The sequence below is a fragment of the Gadus macrocephalus genome, chromosome 17 (assembly GCF_031168955.1).
Source record: "Gadus macrocephalus chromosome 17, ASM3116895v1".
Lineage (NCBI taxonomy): Eukaryota > Metazoa > Chordata > Actinopteri > Gadiformes > Gadidae > Gadus > Gadus macrocephalus.
In genome coordinates, this window is record NC_082398.1 from 6,964,091 (window position 1) to 6,984,153 (window position 20,063).

At 41.4% G+C, this 20,063-nt stretch overlaps 2 protein-coding genes across 18 annotated transcripts in view; one reads left to right on the forward strand and one right to left on the reverse strand.

Annotated features, from left to right (window-relative positions):
- Positions 1 to 9,815, forward strand: part of LOC132475411 (CD48 antigen-like) — a 37,306-nt gene extending 27,491 nt beyond the window's left edge. Inside the window, exons 1-9 of one of the 16 annotated variants that reach the window (XR_009529900.1) lie at positions 3,534 to 3,602; positions 4,222 to 4,428; positions 4,696 to 4,806; positions 5,407 to 5,682; positions 6,006 to 6,170; positions 7,094 to 7,130; positions 9,273 to 9,310; positions 9,456 to 9,514; positions 9,718 to 9,815. Coding sequence is in view for 10 of the 16 variants with exons in the window: in XM_060076526.1 (XP_059932509.1) it covers positions 3,566 to 3,602; positions 4,222 to 4,428; positions 4,696 to 4,806; positions 5,407 to 5,682; positions 6,006 to 6,170; positions 7,094 to 7,130; positions 9,273 to 9,276 (837 nt within the window). In the remaining 6 variants the exon portion in view is untranslated. Of the gene's footprint in view, positions 1 to 3,532; positions 3,603 to 4,221; positions 4,429 to 4,695; positions 4,807 to 5,406; positions 5,683 to 6,005; positions 6,171 to 7,093; positions 7,131 to 9,272; positions 9,311 to 9,455 lie in introns of those variants that run through there. The other 15 variants (XR_009529901.1, XR_009529898.1, XR_009529899.1 and 12 more) reach the window with 15 other exon arrangements.
- A 2,907-nt stretch (positions 9,816 to 12,722) lies between these two features.
- Positions 12,723 to 20,063, reverse strand: part of LOC132475485 (uncharacterized) — a 207,291-nt gene continuing 199,950 nt past the window's right edge. The window contains exons 2-8 of one of the 2 annotated variants that reach the window (XM_060076649.1): positions 19,404 to 19,510; positions 18,600 to 18,896; positions 17,881 to 18,156; positions 14,715 to 14,837; positions 14,123 to 14,178; positions 13,925 to 14,005; positions 12,723 to 13,458 (exon numbers count right to left, since the gene is read on the reverse strand). In XM_060076649.1, coding sequence (XP_059932632.1) covers positions 13,396 to 13,458; positions 13,925 to 14,005; positions 14,123 to 14,178; positions 14,715 to 14,837; positions 17,881 to 18,156; positions 18,600 to 18,896; positions 19,404 to 19,510 — 1,003 coding nt within the window. In that variant the 3' untranslated portion in view covers positions 12,723 to 13,395. Of the gene's footprint in view, positions 13,459 to 13,924; positions 14,006 to 14,122; positions 14,179 to 14,714; positions 14,841 to 17,880; positions 18,157 to 18,599; positions 18,897 to 19,403; positions 19,511 to 20,063 lie in introns of both variants that reach the window. The other variant, XM_060076648.1, reaches the window with a different exon arrangement.

Consider the following 20,063-nt stretch of genomic DNA (forward strand, 5'->3'; position numbering starts at 1 on the left):
AACAAATGTAACAAAAAGCGATTAGTCCGCCAATATAGAAGAGTAACAACAAACATGGAGAGAGGAATTCAGCAGCAATTGGTTTCCCTTGGGCAAGTCATAACTTTTCTTTCAGTGAAGTTATCATTGGCTTTTTTAACTTCCATCCGTAGACGAAGAACTAGAGAAATCACAATGTACACAGCGGTAGCAAGGGAAATACGAGGACGACGTCGAGTGCCTTACGTATGGGAGAGCACAATAGGGTGATGACGTTACACCAGAGAATGTCTAATATGAGGAGAATGGGCACTCGCTGGTTAGTTCCGGTTTTCTGGACTGGTTGCAGTAATAATCTCTGACCACGCGGGGCGCTCGCAGGCGAGTCCAGAATGAATGGGAGCCAATGGGGTTTTATCCTCAGAATCCACTTTTCTCACGATGTAATTTTTTGTAAAGTAATTTGAAAGTTGCGTTCAAAAGGTGGGGCTTTTGAACGCAAGGGCTTTTGAAGATAATAAACTCAGCTGAATATTGCATTTTTTAAGCTCGCGTATCTGTTCTAAAAAGGTGTTAAAAACATGCCATGACGTCACACATTGTCATACTGTCAGAGGTACTGCTTTACGGCAGTTTCTGAAGCACTTCGGCACTTCCCTTTTCCCGCAACGATAACACCAGCTGTTGGAGGTAAGGCTTTTTTTTGCTTAATACACTAGTTACAGAGTTTTAGTGAGCTAATGTAAAAAAAAAGAAATGCGCGAATGTTTTACATATGTATGTTACTTACAGAGTGTTTTTTCTAATCCTAACTAGTGCCGATGATAAAGCTTTTTTTTTATAGATTATGAGCCATTTCTTTCTCCTGAAATAGAAACCTGGATTAGAATCATAATTTTAAGACTGCATCAATTTAGTTTACATCAGTAAACAATCTCCTAGAGAGCAGTGTTATGTTGTACTCCTCCTCATGCCTCTTCCTTTCTTGATCTCTACAGTTGGACCTTGATGCTGTGACAACGGACAAGTCTTCTTCCTCTGTCCTCTTCCCCTGCCTCTGTTCAGTATGTTCAGTGTTGTTAAATCATTTCCCTTTTTTTTTTATTAGTTACTGTTCTTATTGTGTTCTTGTTAGTGTGATGTTTGAATAAACTTGCTTGTTGCAATGTTGGTATAATGTTTGTATAATTACTGTTATACAACTGTTACTGTTTCAATGTGACCCACACCATATTTCTCATTTAACAAACATGTGTAGCTTATAATGTGTTGCAGGGCAGAGCAATTATATTCAATGGCTTAAAACAAACCCATCTGTAAAGATCAGTGAAGTGGTGTAGATGGTTTTCCCTCTGTGCAAGGTCATTAGCCCAAGTCCTACAAAAAAATAACGACTGTAATAGCAGATGTTGAAGTTGTTAAATCGTTAACTAACAATTTGTATGGAACAATCGGTTAAGGTAAGTTAAGTGCTTGAGTCTCGACACTTTAGAGAATGTCTAGCGCGCAACTTGAACAAGCCATTTCCGATATTACCCGGGCTCCAGCGCAACTTTCCTTACCAGGTGCAGCCTCAGGTAGCCTAAGACCATTCATACAGGAGCAAGCAAGAACGTTACCTTTTTCTGTCCTTGGGAAACGAGGGAAGACGGACAATCCGTTTCCACTGTTACACTATCATTGCACATTTACGAGGCATTTCTTTTTTAAACTATCTTTATTTTCGAAAAATAGACAATGACGGATGAAATGATATTAAGCGGGACATTGACTAATATTTAAGGTGGTCATATCGTACCTACCATGTATATAACACATTGAACATTGAACACAAGAAATGGAAGAAATTCCATTCATGCCCATGTACTTTCATCATACATACTTTCTAAAAAATAAAAGGGCCTGCAGGAAAATATAAATACAGTACGCAAAAATTTACTTTGACGGAGAGTCGAAGATAACATTTCTGATTGTGCTTCAGATGCCGTCAAGAGGGGTCTCTGGTCGTAATCAGTCGCAAGTCCGTCCCTGACCAATCAGCATTCATTAGCAGAATGCTAGCGTGTATGGCCAACCATGGCCCAAACTGTAAGAAATCAAAAGGACATAAGTACTCATTCATTTGACTTTTGAACTATAATCTATATTGAACTTGCGGAATCTACAATAAAATTTGCGATATTTCAACGACAAGCAGGTGAAAGAGGCATAATTAGCCGTCTAGCCCCATAGACTCCCATTCAATCTGGACTCGCCCGCGATCACCCCCTGTGGATGTCTAATGGAACTACAACCAAGATCGGTACAATGGGGCGTATAGGAAGTGCCCAGGCTCTTCGTAGACGGGCTCTGGTTACACGTTGATGTCGGCAGGGTTGCTATGGTCGGTCGTCATGCGGAAATCTGAAAGACTGTCAGTCCTGTGTGTTCAAAGTTCGCTATGTCACAGCTGTTTCGAAAAGTGTGTTTCCATCTCCCATTTTGCGAATTCACTCTTGTGTTGTCCTCACTGCAGTGTAGCAACTGCAGCTATACAACTAGTTAAACTCTTCCTTATAAATGAAGACGTGAGTCGTAGTAAGCTTTAGTTGCTCTTTACTGTGGCTCTTTTTCTCATTGTACAAGGTCAGAGTGAAAACTGTAACAAAACAAATACGAAAATTACCATTTTGCACTGTAACAGGTGCTTTCCACATGTAAATAAATCGTTTTTAGCCACAAACATATCACATGCATTTTTCATGTAAATAGTACTTTCTAACATTAACTTATGAATGTAATAATGAAATGATCAACTTACGACGTTGCCTCTGTGACGTTTACATTGATACCATCATGCGGTTGAACACAGAAATGTAGATATGCAAATTCGGTTAGCTTCCTCAGACTACTAAACTAAAACAAACCTATGACCCGGAAACATTAGGGTGAAAACGGCCCTTCAAAATAAGAGCTTTTTCAAAACAAAGACCATTCAGATTTATGCTTGAAAGGCAACACGACTCTCTTTCGCATTTCTCAAAAACCACTTCAAGCGAGCGGATAAACTTTAATGCGAATTAGAGGATTTTTATGTGAATTTTGGTGTTTCCATCACCGCTTACTGATTCGATACTTCAAAGTTCGCATAAAATGAGGGGGATGGAAACGCACCTACTGTATGTGTGGCGGAAGCAACCCCTCTCTGGCGGAAGAACCTCTGCTGGGGGTGGAAGACGCATGATAAAACTGCCATGCTGATATGAGGAGATGTGGTCGCTGACATCCTGTTCTGCACGTACGAACAGCATGTTCAGTCTATTAGACACCAGTATTCTCCTGAATTTAATATCAGGTGTGCATGTACGACCAGTAGGTTTTTTTTAACGTTATACTTGGAATGGGAGCATCAATGAACCCTAACCCTTAGCTATAGAGATGTGTGTATAGGCCTATATATATACACTACTTTTTTCAGAAGAGAAAATTGATTTGATGTGCATTAAATAATAAAGGTACAGTTCACAATTTGACTATTGGCTGTTCATTGGCCAACGTCTCTTTATAAATGAAGGAAGAGAAGACTAGGTCAGTTGACCCTCCGGCCATGTGGCTTCCACTTCTCTTTTTCCAACTGCTCCGAGGTAAGTTTGTTATTTTAACTCAAATAGAAGGATCTGTTCATGTTCTAGTCATGGTCCACGTTAAAGCTGAACATTGTTCAATTAAATAAAATCTGATTTGGGGGTGTACAATTCTGTCTGATGGGCAAATTTGTAATCATGTACCTTTTTTATTACATGCCCAATACCTTTTGTTATTGTTACTAAAATACATGTTTAGGGTTCAAGTAAACTGACGATTGTGGGCTTAGCTTCTCTGACATAGTATAACACGTCTGTGTGTGGCACTCCCCCTCCTTAAACACACTTTTCTTTCGGGGGGGGGGGGATTATTATCGAATGCAGAGGCTTCACTTAAACATTAATAAGTGGTAGGAAGGACTTCCACCCAAAGCACTGGAGACGTTCAGATTATCAAGGAACTAAATAATTACCATAGGAATTGAGATTATTATTAATTTAAATTAATTTAAAATATCAGTTTTTGCCAAACGTATAAGCCGTATGTATTTTACCCTGCAACTTGCTGCCCACTTGGCCACCACCCTTGAAGATGACGGGTTTCATCAATGCATTTCAAAAACCAGTGTGTCCAGGTTAGGGCTACAGAAACCGATGGGCTTGTGGCTTGTTCTTCTAGTGGTGGGATCGAACCAGCCGGTCCTCGGCTTCCTTGGAGGAAGCGTGACCCTGTCCCCTGCCCTAGATGTGACCCAGCGGAACATTTCCTCCATCAAATGGCTCATCCTGTCCAACGACACATGGATCGCGACCTACCAAGGCGGGAAAACCAAGACCAACCATTTCTGGCAGTACAGGGGAAGGCTCCACCTCGACATTTCGTCAGGTGTGTGTATGTGTGTTGTGTGCAGTATATCTCAAATGGTAGGGCAGGGCTTGACCCTCTTCAGGTTACGGATTTGATTCTGATCAAGAATATATTTGCACAGACAGTGAAATGTATCATAGTGTTGTTTTGAACATCTTTTCATAAAGGTGTCCACCAAATAGCTTATATTATACATTAAAGTCACATAGGAAATAAATTGCATTTATTATAACAGGCCTGTCTCCTCATCCATCACCTTGATGTTTTGTTTGATTTTGATACCAGGTGACCTGATGATCAAAAATCTGATCAGAAAGGATGCCATGAAATACGTTTTGGAAGTGGGTTTCCAAGGAGATGAAGAAATCAGCCGCAAGTTCGTCCTCAGAGTTGAACGTAAGAGTGGCTTTACTTTACTTCACCGTGTTCACAATTGTGGGCTGCCAACAGGTACTGGGTTTGAATCCAATGTTGTTGGCAATGCTATAAGCAAGAGGGCTAACTCCTATGGGCCTGTGTCCACATTAAGTTGTTTTTTTTAGCACTTTTTTTAACTGTTCCGCTCCCATATCTCAACTTTGCAGAAAGGCGCTGCTGTCGTCACTCGTGGATTTTCAGGCAACCAATCGTATATAAGATGTGGTGGGACTCGTCACCCTTGTGATCAAGAAAATGGAGGAGATACTTGTTCTTGCCATGTCCGTCTACGCAGAACTTTATGATCTGTCAAATATAGATAATGATAAGCAAACCCTCAATCGCAGCGCCCTGACGGCGCTTTTTCCGCCAGGAGGAAATGCTCTGGGGACACCGGCCCTAACTGGTCTGGTCCTAACTGCCCGTTGGATGAAAGCTAAACGACCTCATAGTTACATGAGTTACAATAACTGATGCATTCAGGACATTTTAGTTGTATCTTTGGAAGGATGTGGAGGTTCAAGAGCAAAATCTCAGTAGAAAACGTTCCTGTAAACGGCATGTTCCCTCTGCGTGCAGAACGCCTCGCGCAGCCCCGGGTCACCAAGCACCACGGCTGGTCGGAGGACGGCAGCTGCATCCTGAGGCTCCAGTGCTTCTCGCCGGACCCTTCCGTGAACTTCACCTGGAGCTCCACGCCTCCCGCCACCAACCGGACCCTGGCCAAGTGGCTCCACCCACACTCCGCCTTCCTCCTGGCCACCATGGGAGAGGACGACAAGGTCGGCTTCACCTGCAACACCACCACAGCGCTGGAGTCCGCCAGCCACACTCTTGACGTCGTGTGTGGTCGAGGTAAGGCCGCCCCATTTCTGACTCGGGGTTCTAGGTATTTCTAAATCGGATCTCAATCTTCATTTTGGACAAGTAAAGAAAAATTGTGCTGTTCAGAAAACAGAAGTTATAAACTGAAACTGTTTGAGGGAGGGACGACCACAAGTTCTCCAAGCATGTGAGGAACTCAAGACACGCATACTTTGACTCATAAATATGTGTGTTCAGAATGAGGGAAAAGGTCCTTAGTCGGAATGCGCCTGCATGCATTTAGCCACTGCTATGAGTAGCTTTGACATGAAATGTAAGCACCTCCTTCGACCTCAACTTGATCCCATTTGCAGGTGAAAACGTTATGGACTCTCTAACCTGTCTCTCTTTCTCTTTCTCTTTCTCTTTCTCTCTCGTTCTGAATCAATCCAAAGAACACACTCCAACTTTTTTTCATGGTGTTCTCCTCGGGAGCTGCCTTGGTATTCTGCTTGCGATGATAACTTATATCCTCAGAGGTGAGTGTGAAGACAATAAGCCATATGGGACTGTTGGTTGTGGAAGTAAAAAATAAACACTCAAGTCCCGCATACATAATTTAAAATCAGGAAAGGAGGCATAAGTACTGTCGTCTCCCCAGAGAAGTGGGACCGCTGATTCTTAGATAAGCACGCGTCTAACGTAAATTCAAAAATGAGTCTGTACGTAAACCAAGATTTACAAAATGACTAGATATTTTGATTATTTACAAAAAAATCTATAGATTTCATCTTCTCTGGATTGGTGGTTACCTTCTTCTTCCTACGGTTGACATGAATCATAATTTTTTAAAGAAGAAACAATTTGAAATGAAGTAATAAGCCGCTGTCTGTGTCAGCAGCTTCACCTGACTCAGGGAAATATTGAAGGTCCCATGACATAGCAACCATGTGTGATGTGATTACAAGCCGTTACACTTCACTAGCCGTTACAAGCCGTTTTGAAAATCTGTTTTATGAAATCACAGGTGGGCGTGTCCACCTAGATGTGTGCTGGATAGATCAGTCTACCAGCATACCCATTGGGCTGTAGCAAATGTTGCTCATCTATCCGTCACACATCTAGGTGGACACGCCCACCTGTGATGTCATAAGAGACTGATTTTCTAAATGGCTTGTAACGGCTAATCACACCAAACCTGGTGGCATGTCATGGCACCTTTATGCGACAATGTAATTTACGTTCAGAAGCATCGTAATCAAGTGCAACCGGAGAGAGATGAAATTTTAGTTTCAAAGTAGCTCGTTACAACATACTATTCGGTGTACGCTTTACACTTGAAGTTACGATCAGACTGACACTAGTTGCGACAGGTTGCATATTTTTATACAAACAGGACGTTAACTAGCTATACAAGCCATAATTTCATTGTTAAACCTGTGTTATCCTTTTGTTATTGCAGAAAGAATTGAAGCTTCTATTTATTTATTATCTCATCGGTAAGTCAATCTTTTTCCCTTTTGTAAATTATGTTGCGTGTTGTAAACTAATTAAAAAATCAAACTTCGTTCTATTTTTCAGATAAGTGATGTCCATCAAACAAACTGTATTCTGGCATACAGAGGGGTTTAGATGGACGGTCCGTCGTCTCATTTGGCAAACCGATGTAGTGTGCTTTGTGGCTTAAAGGTCCCATGGCATGCTACTTTATGGATGCTTTTATATAGATATTAGAGGTATTTGAACCACTAAAAAAAAAGGGTTTTTTCATTATGGTTTCCAATGGTTTGTGATCTGTTTCAACCTCGAACGCCCGTGCGAACAAATACTGGTAGAACTTGTCACAGCCAAACATGATGGCGGCCAACTCCTTTTCTATTTGTGTATATCATTTTTGTGCGTCGTAAAGGCTTTTGATGCGTAAGCTATGGGACACTCATCTTGCAAGAAGCACAGCTCCTATTCCACAACTAGAGGCGTCCACGCTCAGTTTGACTGGCTTTGATGCATCATAATATTTTAGTACTGGAGCTTCTGTGACCATCTCTTTCAGCTTCTCAAAGCTCTTGTCTTGTTCCTCCATCCAGCTCCATTCTGTGGTCTTCTCTAACAGGATCCGGAGTGGGGCAGTTACAGTGGATAGATATGCGGTATGAACTTTGCTAAATATGTTATCATCCCTAAATATGTTTGTAGCTCAGTCTTGTTAGTGGGTTTTTTGCATTTTCCTGACTGCCTCCACTTTCTTGGGGTCTGGCTTAATTCCGTCTGCTGTTAGGATGTGCCCCATGTATGTGACTTCTCGTGCATTGAATATGCATTTTTCTCAATTTTCTTTTCTCGCTCCAACATCCTTTCCAGCCTCTGGTTGTGCTGCTCTTCATTTCCACCCCATACGAGGATGTCATCAACGATCACGGTCCTCTACTCCCTCCATGTCCTCTAACATCTCAGTCATGAGTCTTTGAAATATTTCTCCAGCTGTGTTTATTCCAAAGGGTAGCCTTTTTGTATGCGTAGCGACCAAAAGGGGGGTTGAAAGTGCACAGCGCTGAACTTTCTTTGTCCAACTTGACCTGCCAGTATCCACATTGAGCATCTAGTAACACTTTTGTTCCAGCCATCCGAGCCATCGATTCTTCGATCGTCCTCATGGGGTAGTGTTCCCTTTCAATAGCGGCCTTCAAGTCCTTGGGGTCCATGCATATCCGGATTTTCTGTTTTTCTGGTTTCTATACTGTGACCATGCTGCTTACCCACTGCCTGGGTTACTTTTTCAATGACATCCAGGTCTTCCATTCTTCTCAGTTCTGCCTTTACTTTGTCTCTCAAGGCCACGGGGACCTTCTTTGGTGCATGGACGATGGGTTGTGCGTCTGCGCTGATCTTGATGTGCTGTTCTCCTTCTAAACAGCCCAGTCCATCAAACACGTCTGCATACTTCTCCTGTATATCTTGACCAGAGGCGGACAGAGTACACAGCTTCCTTACTTGAGTAAAAGTACAGATACCCCTTGCTAAATTTTACTCAAGTACAAGTAAAAGTACTACAGTCAGATGTCTACTTAAGTAAAAGTGCTGAAGTACTTGTTTTTAAAAGTACAGAGAATATAATCTCTGTAAACAAATGTCTTCACATGAAGATTGTGGTATTGGAAGTGTTCTGGTCTCGGTTTGTAGTCTGAGTAATCTTGACCAATGAAGTTCGAGCATGCTGTGGTTGCATGCAGATAAATTGTCCGTGTGGAGAGCAATAATCCCGGGTCCCATCGGCAAGCGCTGACGACAGTTGCGCTTTTTTCTTTGCCTTGATATCGTTCTATAGAGACTAGTCGAGATAACTATGTTAACGTCACTAATAGAGCTGTCATTGTTTACATTGAGCTAGGTATGATGCATCTTAAGATCCGAAGTTTCAAACTAGTTACAGTGTAGGATTGAGTGTGAACTTTGCACTTAAACTTGGGAGCAGGCTTACCGGAGACTGGTACGAGAGGCTGAAGATTTGTTGATAAACTATTACAAATCATTTATTGATATCAGAGGGTGTCCATACAGTTATGATGGTCACATCACCCTTGCGGTTAGTAAGCAGTGTGTTCCAAATGACACAAAGTCACGCTTTTTTCTTTGTTTTTCAGTTAAAGGAGGCCGGTCAAACAAACGGTAAATTCTCCTCGTATGTATTCAAACACCGGTGACACACAGATTGGTTTCGATATTTGGGCCTGGCCTTTTGACCCTGCGTATGTTTCTCTCCAAAATGAATGAATGAATAGAAACCACAGCTAAATGATTTGCGTTTCACTTTCTTCTTCTTTTAGCACATCTGTGGCGACCGAAGAGAACAGGACTTTATGAATGAAGGATCCAGTATGGACAAGTGTTTTATTTATACCTTCTGCTAGAAATAGTTTGTTGATTTGATTGGAGTGCCTTGTACTGTACAGTAGGGATGCTTTTTACCCTTCTCTTGGTTTGATTTGTTAATATATTAAAACATTGTGAATGTTATATTGTTCTAAAGGCTTTTGTGTGCTTGTCAATTTGTAATTGGTATTTTACTCTGGGTATGGGTTTCTTAAGGTGGTCCGGTGAGGAGCAGCTCAGAGATCCTGGATTTTGGTTGGCCGAGATGGGTTCTTGGGTTCTTTCATTGAATTAAAATTTCAAAATAGTGTCGACTTTGGATTTGTGTGACCTTTTCATTGTATATTTTATTCATCTCTCTGAAACCAAATGGTAAAAATGAACTCTCCAAATTTATTCCAACAATTTTCATCAGGCTTCAAGTGTTTAAACAGTCTAAGTGGGCCTTTGCCTGTTTTACCCAGATTCAGACATGTTGCTTAATTCCAAATTCATCATTGTGCGTCCAGAATGGGAGTGTGCGAGAGGCTTTTGCTTAAATCTTTAGATTTAAGCAATTTTCTCTCACATGAACAGGATCTAAGCTACTGTAACTGTAAGTCAATGAAAGATGTTAACGCCCCCTTCTGGACAGAAGATGATGAATTTGGAGTTCAACCAAGTCTGAATCTGGGAGAAACGAGCATTGTCATGAATAAATGGGTATAAAGTCAACTTGATGCTTAAAATGTTAACTGTTTTAAAGGGACACTTCACCCATTTGCATTAAGCTTTATATATCTACCTCTAACACTTTAAATGAAGCAAAATTACGATTTTTGTGTCATTTGAAGCAGGAAGTGTAAGAGGGGAGGGGCTCTAAAAAACTACAAGAACTCCTCCTTTTCAAACCCGCCTAAGGGGTGGGACCAACTGACTCTACAGACCTATTACAGATCAGTGCCTGTGGTTGGGACTAAAGGCCAATTAACTCCGGAACCGGCACGAACCGGAAAGAAGAAATTAAAGTATGCGTCAATGCCTGGCAAGTCCAGTGTCGCGAGCGGACGTTGCCATGACATCTAGAAATCATACCGTATTTAATGGGTTATAATATTGATGTGTAGGGGTTGATTATAACTCGTGAATAATATGAATCATTCTAATTATAATCATTTTTGCAATTCATATAGGCCTATTATAATTATGCACGTCTTGAGCCATCAGCCGGAACGTGTCCGTACCGCTTCCAGTGGGGATTGCAGTACGGAACACAGCCGCTTCGCTGCCGTGCCGCTTCTATGCCGGTTCCGGTGGAAATTGGCCTTTAGGGGTGTATGGTATAAACGGTATAGAGAGTACCCCGGTGTGAATTTGCGCTACGGTATGGCTTTTGACGTTACTGTGTGACCGGTAGATCAAACGAGCGCTAAAGAAGCAATGATGTAGTATCAGAGACGCAGTCGTTTATTCAGAATATCATCCGGCGCACACAGCTTTTGGCCGTGTTCTGTAAGATATTCTAGGGGGGCCAGGGAGTAGCCGAATGGCAGGCACTGGTTCTCGTACGCCACCCCCATAAAGGCAAAACGGAGAAACTTCCTGTGCGCCTGCCGAACAGGGACGTGGAAGTAAGCATCCTTGAGATCCAGGGATGTGAACCAGTTGCCCCCTTTCACACATTGGAGCAGCGCTCTGATAGTGAGCATTTTGAATTTCCTCGCGGCAGCGAATCTGTTGAACACTCGAAGATCCAGAATAGGTCTCTTCAATATTGCCAAAGGGACGCCGCTTCTTAGAAGGAGGTGAAGCAGAGGTTATTTAAACACGCCGTCCGGCCGCCACCCTACAGCCACCGGGCTGAGGGGGGGGAAAGAGGCAGCCTAGAGGAATATCGCTCTTTCGGGAGTATGTACTGCCGTTCGGTCGAATGGTCTATCTTATCTATATTTAAATTTGGGAAAGAAAAAGTGGGGGCAAGCTTGCGGAACTTCTGGCCGGTGCTGCTCCCCCCGACATCGGGGTCGGGTTTGGAGGTGGCCCCCTGGAGCGTTGGGACAGGCCTGGACCCCGCTTCCTCCCGGCCTGCTGGTGGGAGGAGCCCACCAGCACCGGGAACGATTCTCACGGACCGTCTGCTGGTGCGCGAGCACCTCCGAGAACCGGGGCCCAAATAATCCATCCGGAGCTAATGGGCCCTGGACGAGACTGGCCCGCTCTCGTTCCGGCAACAAAGTGTGAGAGAGCCATATGGCCCTCCAGGGGCGCAGCTTGGGCCGGGGCTTCCGGGGCGGGGCCCTGGGCGTCCGGTGGTCGCCGTGCTAGCGGCGGTGTGAAGGCAGCTTGAGATATCTACAAGTGATTGTAGAAAGGAACTGACCGCATTATATAGACTCTCTTCTCTCATAACATCACAGACAGGGTGGCTCACATATTTTCTTTTCCTCTTCCTTAATGTATGTAATTTGGTTACAGTAGTGATATTTTGGCCACGAATAAGTATATACAATCGCACTTAGGCTACTTCATTTATTTTAGTTTATTTTCCACATTTACAAAAGAATAGGGCCTGCTGGGAAATCTGTTCGACCAATCACCGTGATTTTTTGAGTGTACATACGATGTACCCTACATGTTACTCCCGTATACCACAATGCAATGCGGTCATGTTTTTCCGAAGGATAGGAAGAAGCTGATTAACCACAAAAACTAATACATACTCCTTTCGTATGTATTCAACCAGCCGTGACACACAGGTTGGTTTCGATATTTGGGCCTGGCCTTTTGACTCTGCGTGAGTCTCACCTAAATCTAATTAATGAATGAATAGAATCTAAATGACAGCTAAATGATTTGCGTTTCACTTTCTTTTGTTTTCAGCACATCTGTGGCAACCGAAAAGAACAATTGGCTACTTTATGAATGAGGAGTTAGTTAAATAAAAGTGTTTTTATTTGAACCTTCTGCTAGAAATAGTTTGTTTTGATTTGAGTGCCTTGTACTGTGCAGTAGTGTTTAACCCTACTTTTGGTTGATTTGTTAATATGTTAATAGATTGTTCTAAAAGTTTTTCATCATCTCATCTTATGATGAGTCCGGTGAGGAGCTGGTCAGAGATCCTGGGTTTTGGTTGGCCGAGACGGGTTCTTGATTTAATTACATTTTCAAAATAGTGTGGATTTGTGTGACCTTTATATCATGGATCTTTTTTTCATCTCTTTGAAACCTGATGTTAAAAAATATTTGTTTCTTATCTCACAATTTATTCCAACAACTTCCATTTGGCTGCAAGTGGTTCAACAAGCTTAAAGGGATACAGAGATATCTGTAAGTGGGTGGGCCTTTGCCTGTTTTACCCAGATTCAGACATGTTGCATAATTCCAAATTCTTCACTGTGTGTCCAGAATGGGAGTGTGCGCGAGGAAATTCGATTTAAGCCATTTTCCCTCACATGAAGAGGAGCTAGGCTACTGTATCTCTGCAAGTCAATGAAAGATGCTAACGCCACATTCTGCACAGAAGACGATGAATTTGGAATTAAACCAAGTCTGAATCTGGGAGAAACAGGCAATGTCATGAATAAAGGTGTATAATGTAAACTTGATGCTTAAAATGCTGACGCATTTAGGCAATTTAAGCATGTTTGTCAGCAGGTATATTTGATAGTTTGAATACTCACAAATTTTATTTGTGGGTGATATTTCCCAAATGCTAATCTTATCAACAATCTGTATATAGACACTAGAGAATAGTTAGAAAAGACAAATCTGTTTATTAAACCGTACACACACAGATGACCAACAAACAAATCTTAAGCATTTGGTTTTAGGATGCTGCAATCTCATTTGGCTTTGTATATTTGGACGTCTTCTGCATCAGGAACCACATTGAGCCAGCAGCAGCTCTCCTTCTTGTTAGGAGGGAGGGTCCATAAGGCGGCTTTGCTGAACAGTGTAATAGATGGTGTTTCCAGTGCTCTGTTGGGGAGAGAAGAGGTCAAGCTACTCGTTTCAATTAATGTGCAACAAACGCAGTATAGGGCTTCTAAAACGATTTAATTCAAAACCAAAGTTGGAAAATATGGTGGTTAATTATATGGAGGACTCAATGCAATTTCTAATTTCAGAATGAATTTTTATTTAAATGCAATCCTTAATATATATGTATTGATCTGTACAAAATATTCGTTATTTTACATATTTAGTAGTAGCTTTTTTTTTCTAAATAAAAATTTCTTCCTGTGTGCTCCCTGGATATGTGTACCACTATGCACGCTTTGCCTTTTCTCAAGACTAGATTCTCCACGAGTGGTGACTAGTTCAATTACATTAGCATCGGTCCTTTAAGGAAACCCTGAAAGTATTACATGACTTTACAAGCCATTTCACTAGTTATTGCTATCACAAGGACCCTGTTCTCAAGAACAAAAGTGTGTCTTCTCACCTCCTGCTGTGGGGCCGTAGCTTCAACGTTTTGGATCAGTTCATAGAGTGGTCCCAGACTCGGCTCATCCTTTGACGTGGTCTTGAAATCATACACAAACAGTGACACACATTAGAGAAATGTAATTCTGTTAAAACATCCCTTAATGTCCGTAGACAATAGGCCCCATGTATCTGTGAACAAATCTGCCACACTTACCGCTTTCCATTCAACATTTTCAATGCTGTCGTACACGGTGTCCATAACTTCTGGTGCTGCAGAATAGAGTACAACATTTTTATCCGTTTGGACATACATGGTTAGTAGCAAGTCTAAATTATAAGCACGAATTGAATAAATGAGCCTTAAAATAATTGAAATATATAGAAATATCCCTAAAATCTGTTAAATTAAAGGGGCACTTTCGAAGGTTTCCCTTTCGTCCTCTTTCGAGACACCTTTGGTGATAAGCTGCTATTTCTCTCATTGATATAAACATTGTCGTTACCGACACCCAATTCACAACGTTCATAATACTGCAAATGAAAGGGCTTTCCTAAGTGGACCATAGGCTCAATCACCATTGTGTTACCTCACTCTTGATAGACATTTAATTTATGTATGTACATGAAAATGTATGTGTTTTCCACTTTAACGACACCCTCTTGCACTGAGAACGAGACCCTAATAAACATGAACAGATTATAATATTGACAAGAGGATCAAATAACCAAATCAAACTTAATCAAACATATCTTTATTTTCCCATTTATTTATGTTTTCTTCCAATTTTCCGGAAAACATGTCCCACCTGCATTTCTCCTACGAAAACCACAGACGAAAACCAAAACCAGTACCAGGACCAGTACTCCCAGCCCAGTTGAGATGTAGATCCAGATCTTTGGAATTGGAGTGCTCTGATCTGTGTGGCCAACTGCTGTATTCATGAGAAATAGGTTATTTATCACCAGCACCGATTATCCACATCTTTCGTCACTAAAAATAAGAAAAGATAATTTGTTCTACATTTGTACTTGGATTCCTATTGACTTTTTAGCACTAAAATACATCCCTAAGTCTGACATCAGTGACCCCATAGCTGGCGGAATAACTAGATGTTAAATAACTTGAGTGTCTTATTGTAATATTCACTGATATTAATGATACATACTAATGTGTACCAAAGTTCAGTTCAATTCCAGTTTTATACATTTTTAATTTTTTCTCTTTAATGTGAAAGTATTCATATCCTATTTGGACAGGATACATCACGTATAAAGTGTCCTTGGACACCTTTCATGTTTAAAATAATAATTAGTAATTAATAATACAAATTATAAACTGCAAATATTCACTGTGCTGAATTACTTTTTTGTTTATAAGAATCAGTAATGGTGCTGTTGAATGTATACGGCAATTTCTAAACCTGATTTTGATTAGTGTATATTAAATTTAACTAATTTATTATTTATTATTTAACAATGTAAGAATCATTTTATTTTCCTTCGTTTTATTTTAAGACACCATAACAATACATTTTCTAAACGTTTTTTAAATTCAGGCACCGCACTATCCATCCTTAATCTTCCCAAAATGCTTGGTATAAGAATTTTCACATTTATTCTATCTGGACCTCTATTCTTGACTTCTCTTGACTGCATCTTCTAGACTCCATGGGACCCTTTGTTAAATAGGTGCACAGGTCCAGCTCACTGATTGGTTGCACTCAACTCTAATGTAACACTAAGGGCACTATTTTAACGCGAGAAACGCGAGAAGCGCCAAGCGCAAGTAGCTTTGTGGGCGGTTCTACGGCGATGTCGCTAGTTTACCGGCGCGAAAAATGACTCTTACGCCCAGGGCAAATCTAAAAAGGGCTGGTCTGAAGTAGCCTAATTACCCGTGGATGTGGTTTGGGCACAACGTGCAACAAACCAATGAGAGTGCCAGCTCCCATCCCCTTTAAGAGCCATGAACGCATTTTAATCTGACGAGTTGATATTTTGACAGGGGGTCTGCAGTCTCCGATGAGGCAGATGCACATGAATTTAAAACTGTAAATGGCTCAGTTTATGGCCAAATAATATGGCCTAATTCACACGTGGAATAAGGTTTTCTTCCACAACTTCAGAAATACTGAGAAACAAAGAAAACGTATATGATATAACAAATGATATGCGGTAACTGTGGTTCTATTTAATGATACACGCAATACATTATAGACATCGTTTCTTATCAGTATTGTATGCATTATCGTTATCAACTTGTGTTCATATTATGCATGTGTCCCCCCGTTAATTGCCATGGACTGTATTATGCGTTACGTGTTTAGTTTGCATGTGTTTAAACAGATGGACGCACACAAGCGCAACATAGTATTAGGCTACTGATTAACAGACCACTATTTCGGGAGCACTAAACTATGTTGTCTCACTTTCAAGGACCAATACATTTTTATAAATCTTCTGATGCAAAAAACTCTTGTTGGTCTGATGCAAAAAAAAAAAAAGGGTGCTAATTTTCAGTAAAAAAACAAAAGATGGCATTATTTTATCAGCTGAGGGCGTTTTCATTGCCATAACAACGTGAGCTAATCAACAAGTAGGCCTACAACATGTTCTAGAACAGTGGTTCTCAATCATTTTCTGTTATTCCCCCCCTAGGCGCCCTCCCTGAATTGAAATAGCCTACTATTGAGAACCTGCTAATATTTATTTAGATTAATAAAATTAGCGGAGATAACGTCTGCAACTACTTAAAACTATTTCCAACTTCAATTTATTAACTCAATTTGTAACATTTAAACAAGACTGCTAAGTCTGTGTGAATCTCAAAACAGAGAAACAAGAGAAAATTATTCACTGGGGTTTGCATTTAATTTAAAATATTTTTAAACAGTAAACATTGGTCACTTGTCAGCTTCATCAGCTTATTCCCTTTCAAAAAAAATAATATGTTCATCTTTCAAGCATGAATAAAGACACCAAGTCCCTCTGTCATGACTCTGTAAGATCAAAATTCTTGTAAAACATCTGACCCCCTATTATGTTTATTTAAAATAAAATAAGTAACTTATTTAAATAAATAAATAAGACACTAAGTCCCGTCTGCTTCTCGTGGCCCCCCGACACCTTTATCCGTTTTTAAAAGTCTCATAGTAATAGAACATGTGGTACTTGTTGCTTAGCTCAGCTGATAAAATAATGCCAGCGTTTTTTTTCAACTGAAAATTAGCACCCATGTCAACTTTTTCTGCTCCTTGCACCTTATCACGTTATCATGCTATGCAGCATTACAAGCCTCTGCCGACTAAACCATGAAGCAATTCAAGAGGAGGCATAGATAGAATCGCCTTGTGGTCAACTATCATTTGATACATATGACAGATTATGTCAAGGTCTTAAAATGAATATTATTATTATTACCTGGTAATGTTATCACACAGCTCGAAATCGTGGATTTTCTGATAAAGACTAGCTAGCCTTTTTGACGGACAAAACAGCAGAAACTATGTTAGGTGCGCTCGTGCTGCATTTTTGGTTTTGTCAAACAGGAGTCTCCCACCCACAAATCAGAGGTTAGAGATTCCTGCAGGAAGGTTGCACTCGATTTCACTAGCCCATTTGAGCATGTAGTGTACAACATCCATTCTCTCATTGCTTGTGTAAAAAGAAAGAGGTTGAATATGAGATTTGAGGACTAGGGTGAGATTTGGGGTGGGCTAAAGCAAGTTTTGGGTGGGCTTGAGCCCAACCAAAAGAGGTCTAGCTTCGCCACTGCTTCAGACCATCCTTTTTTAGATATGCGCCGGGCGCAAGAGTCATTTTTTGCGTCGGTAAAATAGCGACATCGCCATAGAACCGCCCACAAAGCTTCTTGCGCTTGGCGCTTCTCACTTGCGTTTCAGACCGTTAAAATAGGGCCCTAACAGTAATTCCAAAACAGAATACTACCGATCATATCCGCTCCACACGTACCTCCAGCCTGCGTGCTGTTGCGGCACTCCACCTGTATCGATGCAGATTTCTCACTGACGGGATTGGAAGTGGTGCACTTGCCAGTGTCCTCGCCCTCTGTGGTGAAGTATCTGAATGTAGCACCCGTGTGGGTTTCATTCCCGATGGTCCAGGTGTAGTTGACGCTGTTCCCGCTTTCGGAATGCAAGGCGGTGCACTTAAGCCAAATTTCACATTTGCTGGCATCAGGATCCCAGGTGGAATTTATTACCCGTGCGTCGATGTGAGTTATGGCCTCTGTTACAGAGAGAGACATTTGAGACTCGGTAAATTAATGGGTTAAAGCTGGTTAATAGAAATCACAGAATAAATACTTGGATATGAAATGACATGGTTAACTTGTGACCTCATTCCCTGTTCCATAGTGAATACTATATAGTGCCCTATTAATGCAACCCGTGAAGTGGAACTCACACACTTATCACACAATCTATTGCTGGTTTGGCGATTTTCCGCCATTTTGAGGTCCCGTGAGAGATTTGGTAAAGTAAAGTCCCAAATAAACGTAAATATCCCATAACAAACAATTTTACACAAAAAACAGACTGGGCACCGCGCCATGAGCCATGGTGACTCCCCCGCCATTTCCTCTTCCAGCGATTCTTCTCCATTTGTTTAGTCATTTTATATCACATTGCATAACTTTCTGTATAATTCTGCCCCACTGGTTTGTACTTTACCGTAGACTGTCAGGTTGAAGAAGACGGTTTGTATTTGATCATGGTCTTTTGATGAGAAAAATCCAAATGTCCCAGAGTCTTGCTGAGTTACACCAGAGAGGATTAAATTATAAGTTGTGTTGTTCGTGACAATTCTTTCTTTGAATCGGGACGGTTTGACTTGGAGATCTTGAACAATTTTTTCCCCTTCGTATTTCCAATATGATTCGGTGATCCCTGCGGTTGAGCATGATGGAATCTCCACCTTGTCTCCAACTTTCACATCGATTCGCTTCGGACATGTTGGACTATTGGCACCTAAGACAACAAAGCAAAGCAGAAAATGAGCGAGCCTTCAATGTCCACCGTTATGAGAGGGCTGACACTGGGGTTCATGGTTGTGTTCACATTACAAGCCTAAATTCATAACGCTGCCTAGTATTCAACTATTCACATTGCATTTTCCAGGGAGAATATATGTGTCCCCAGGCCCTTCGCGAGAAGGCAAGCAAACCAAGCAGTTGCTTGGGTCCCCGAGCTGGCCTGGGGCCCCAAGACAACGACTAGTTATGAATAAAATGCAACGACAAACTGTGTGAGCACCCCTTTGATAGTCAATGCAGTAAAGTGCAATGCACTGTTATCGGGATCCCCCTGGAGGGGGCCCCTCTCAGTCACTGACAGCAGCCAGCCAGCCAGGTTTGTGATCTCTGCTGTGATCTCTGCTGCGAAAATATAGTAGGCCTACAATACAAAACTATAACGCACAGTTTTTTAAAAGACACCTAAGATCAATAAGATTGAAGTTGAGGAAAGAAGACGTACCACAGAGCCAGACGCTGAGCAGGAGTGTGGCGGTGATGAGGCAGGGGACGGGGGCCATGGGGAGGTGTTCACCAGGAGCCGTCTGTGGGGCTGAGTAGAGTGCACTGCTGTTGCAGTGCACCCAGCACCCAGCGACACACATGTATTCAGCCCACAAGAGGAAGAGAGAGATGACCAAGGGAGACAGGAAGTTAGAGAGAGCGAGAGACTAACCAGCAACACGCACACAAGTGGTGGCTGCAAGGTTTATGCACAACATTAGCATTGAGCACTTATACAACTCAGCTTTTTACATATTTATATGAACTACTGTTATATCATAAGAATATGCCTCATCTTTCCTATTCTTTATCTGATTCAATTCTCGATGCATCATCGTTTTTTTTTTTTACTTAGTTAAGACTTAATTAGTCTCCATTTAAAAGATTATCTTATACATTAAGCAGATGTTCAGAATTCCATTACACAATCTAGTTATATCAAGCAAGATAAACGGTTTCATTGTTACATTAAACCTGCACTGTTTAAATGTTCTAATGCAGCTATTTGTCCATTCAGAAATATCTCAACTAGAGAGTTCCTCAGGGGTTAGCCAGCAGGCCAGCCTCCCTGGCCCGTGTGTGTGACCATCCTTCAGATCAGTCCGCCGTTGGTCCTCCA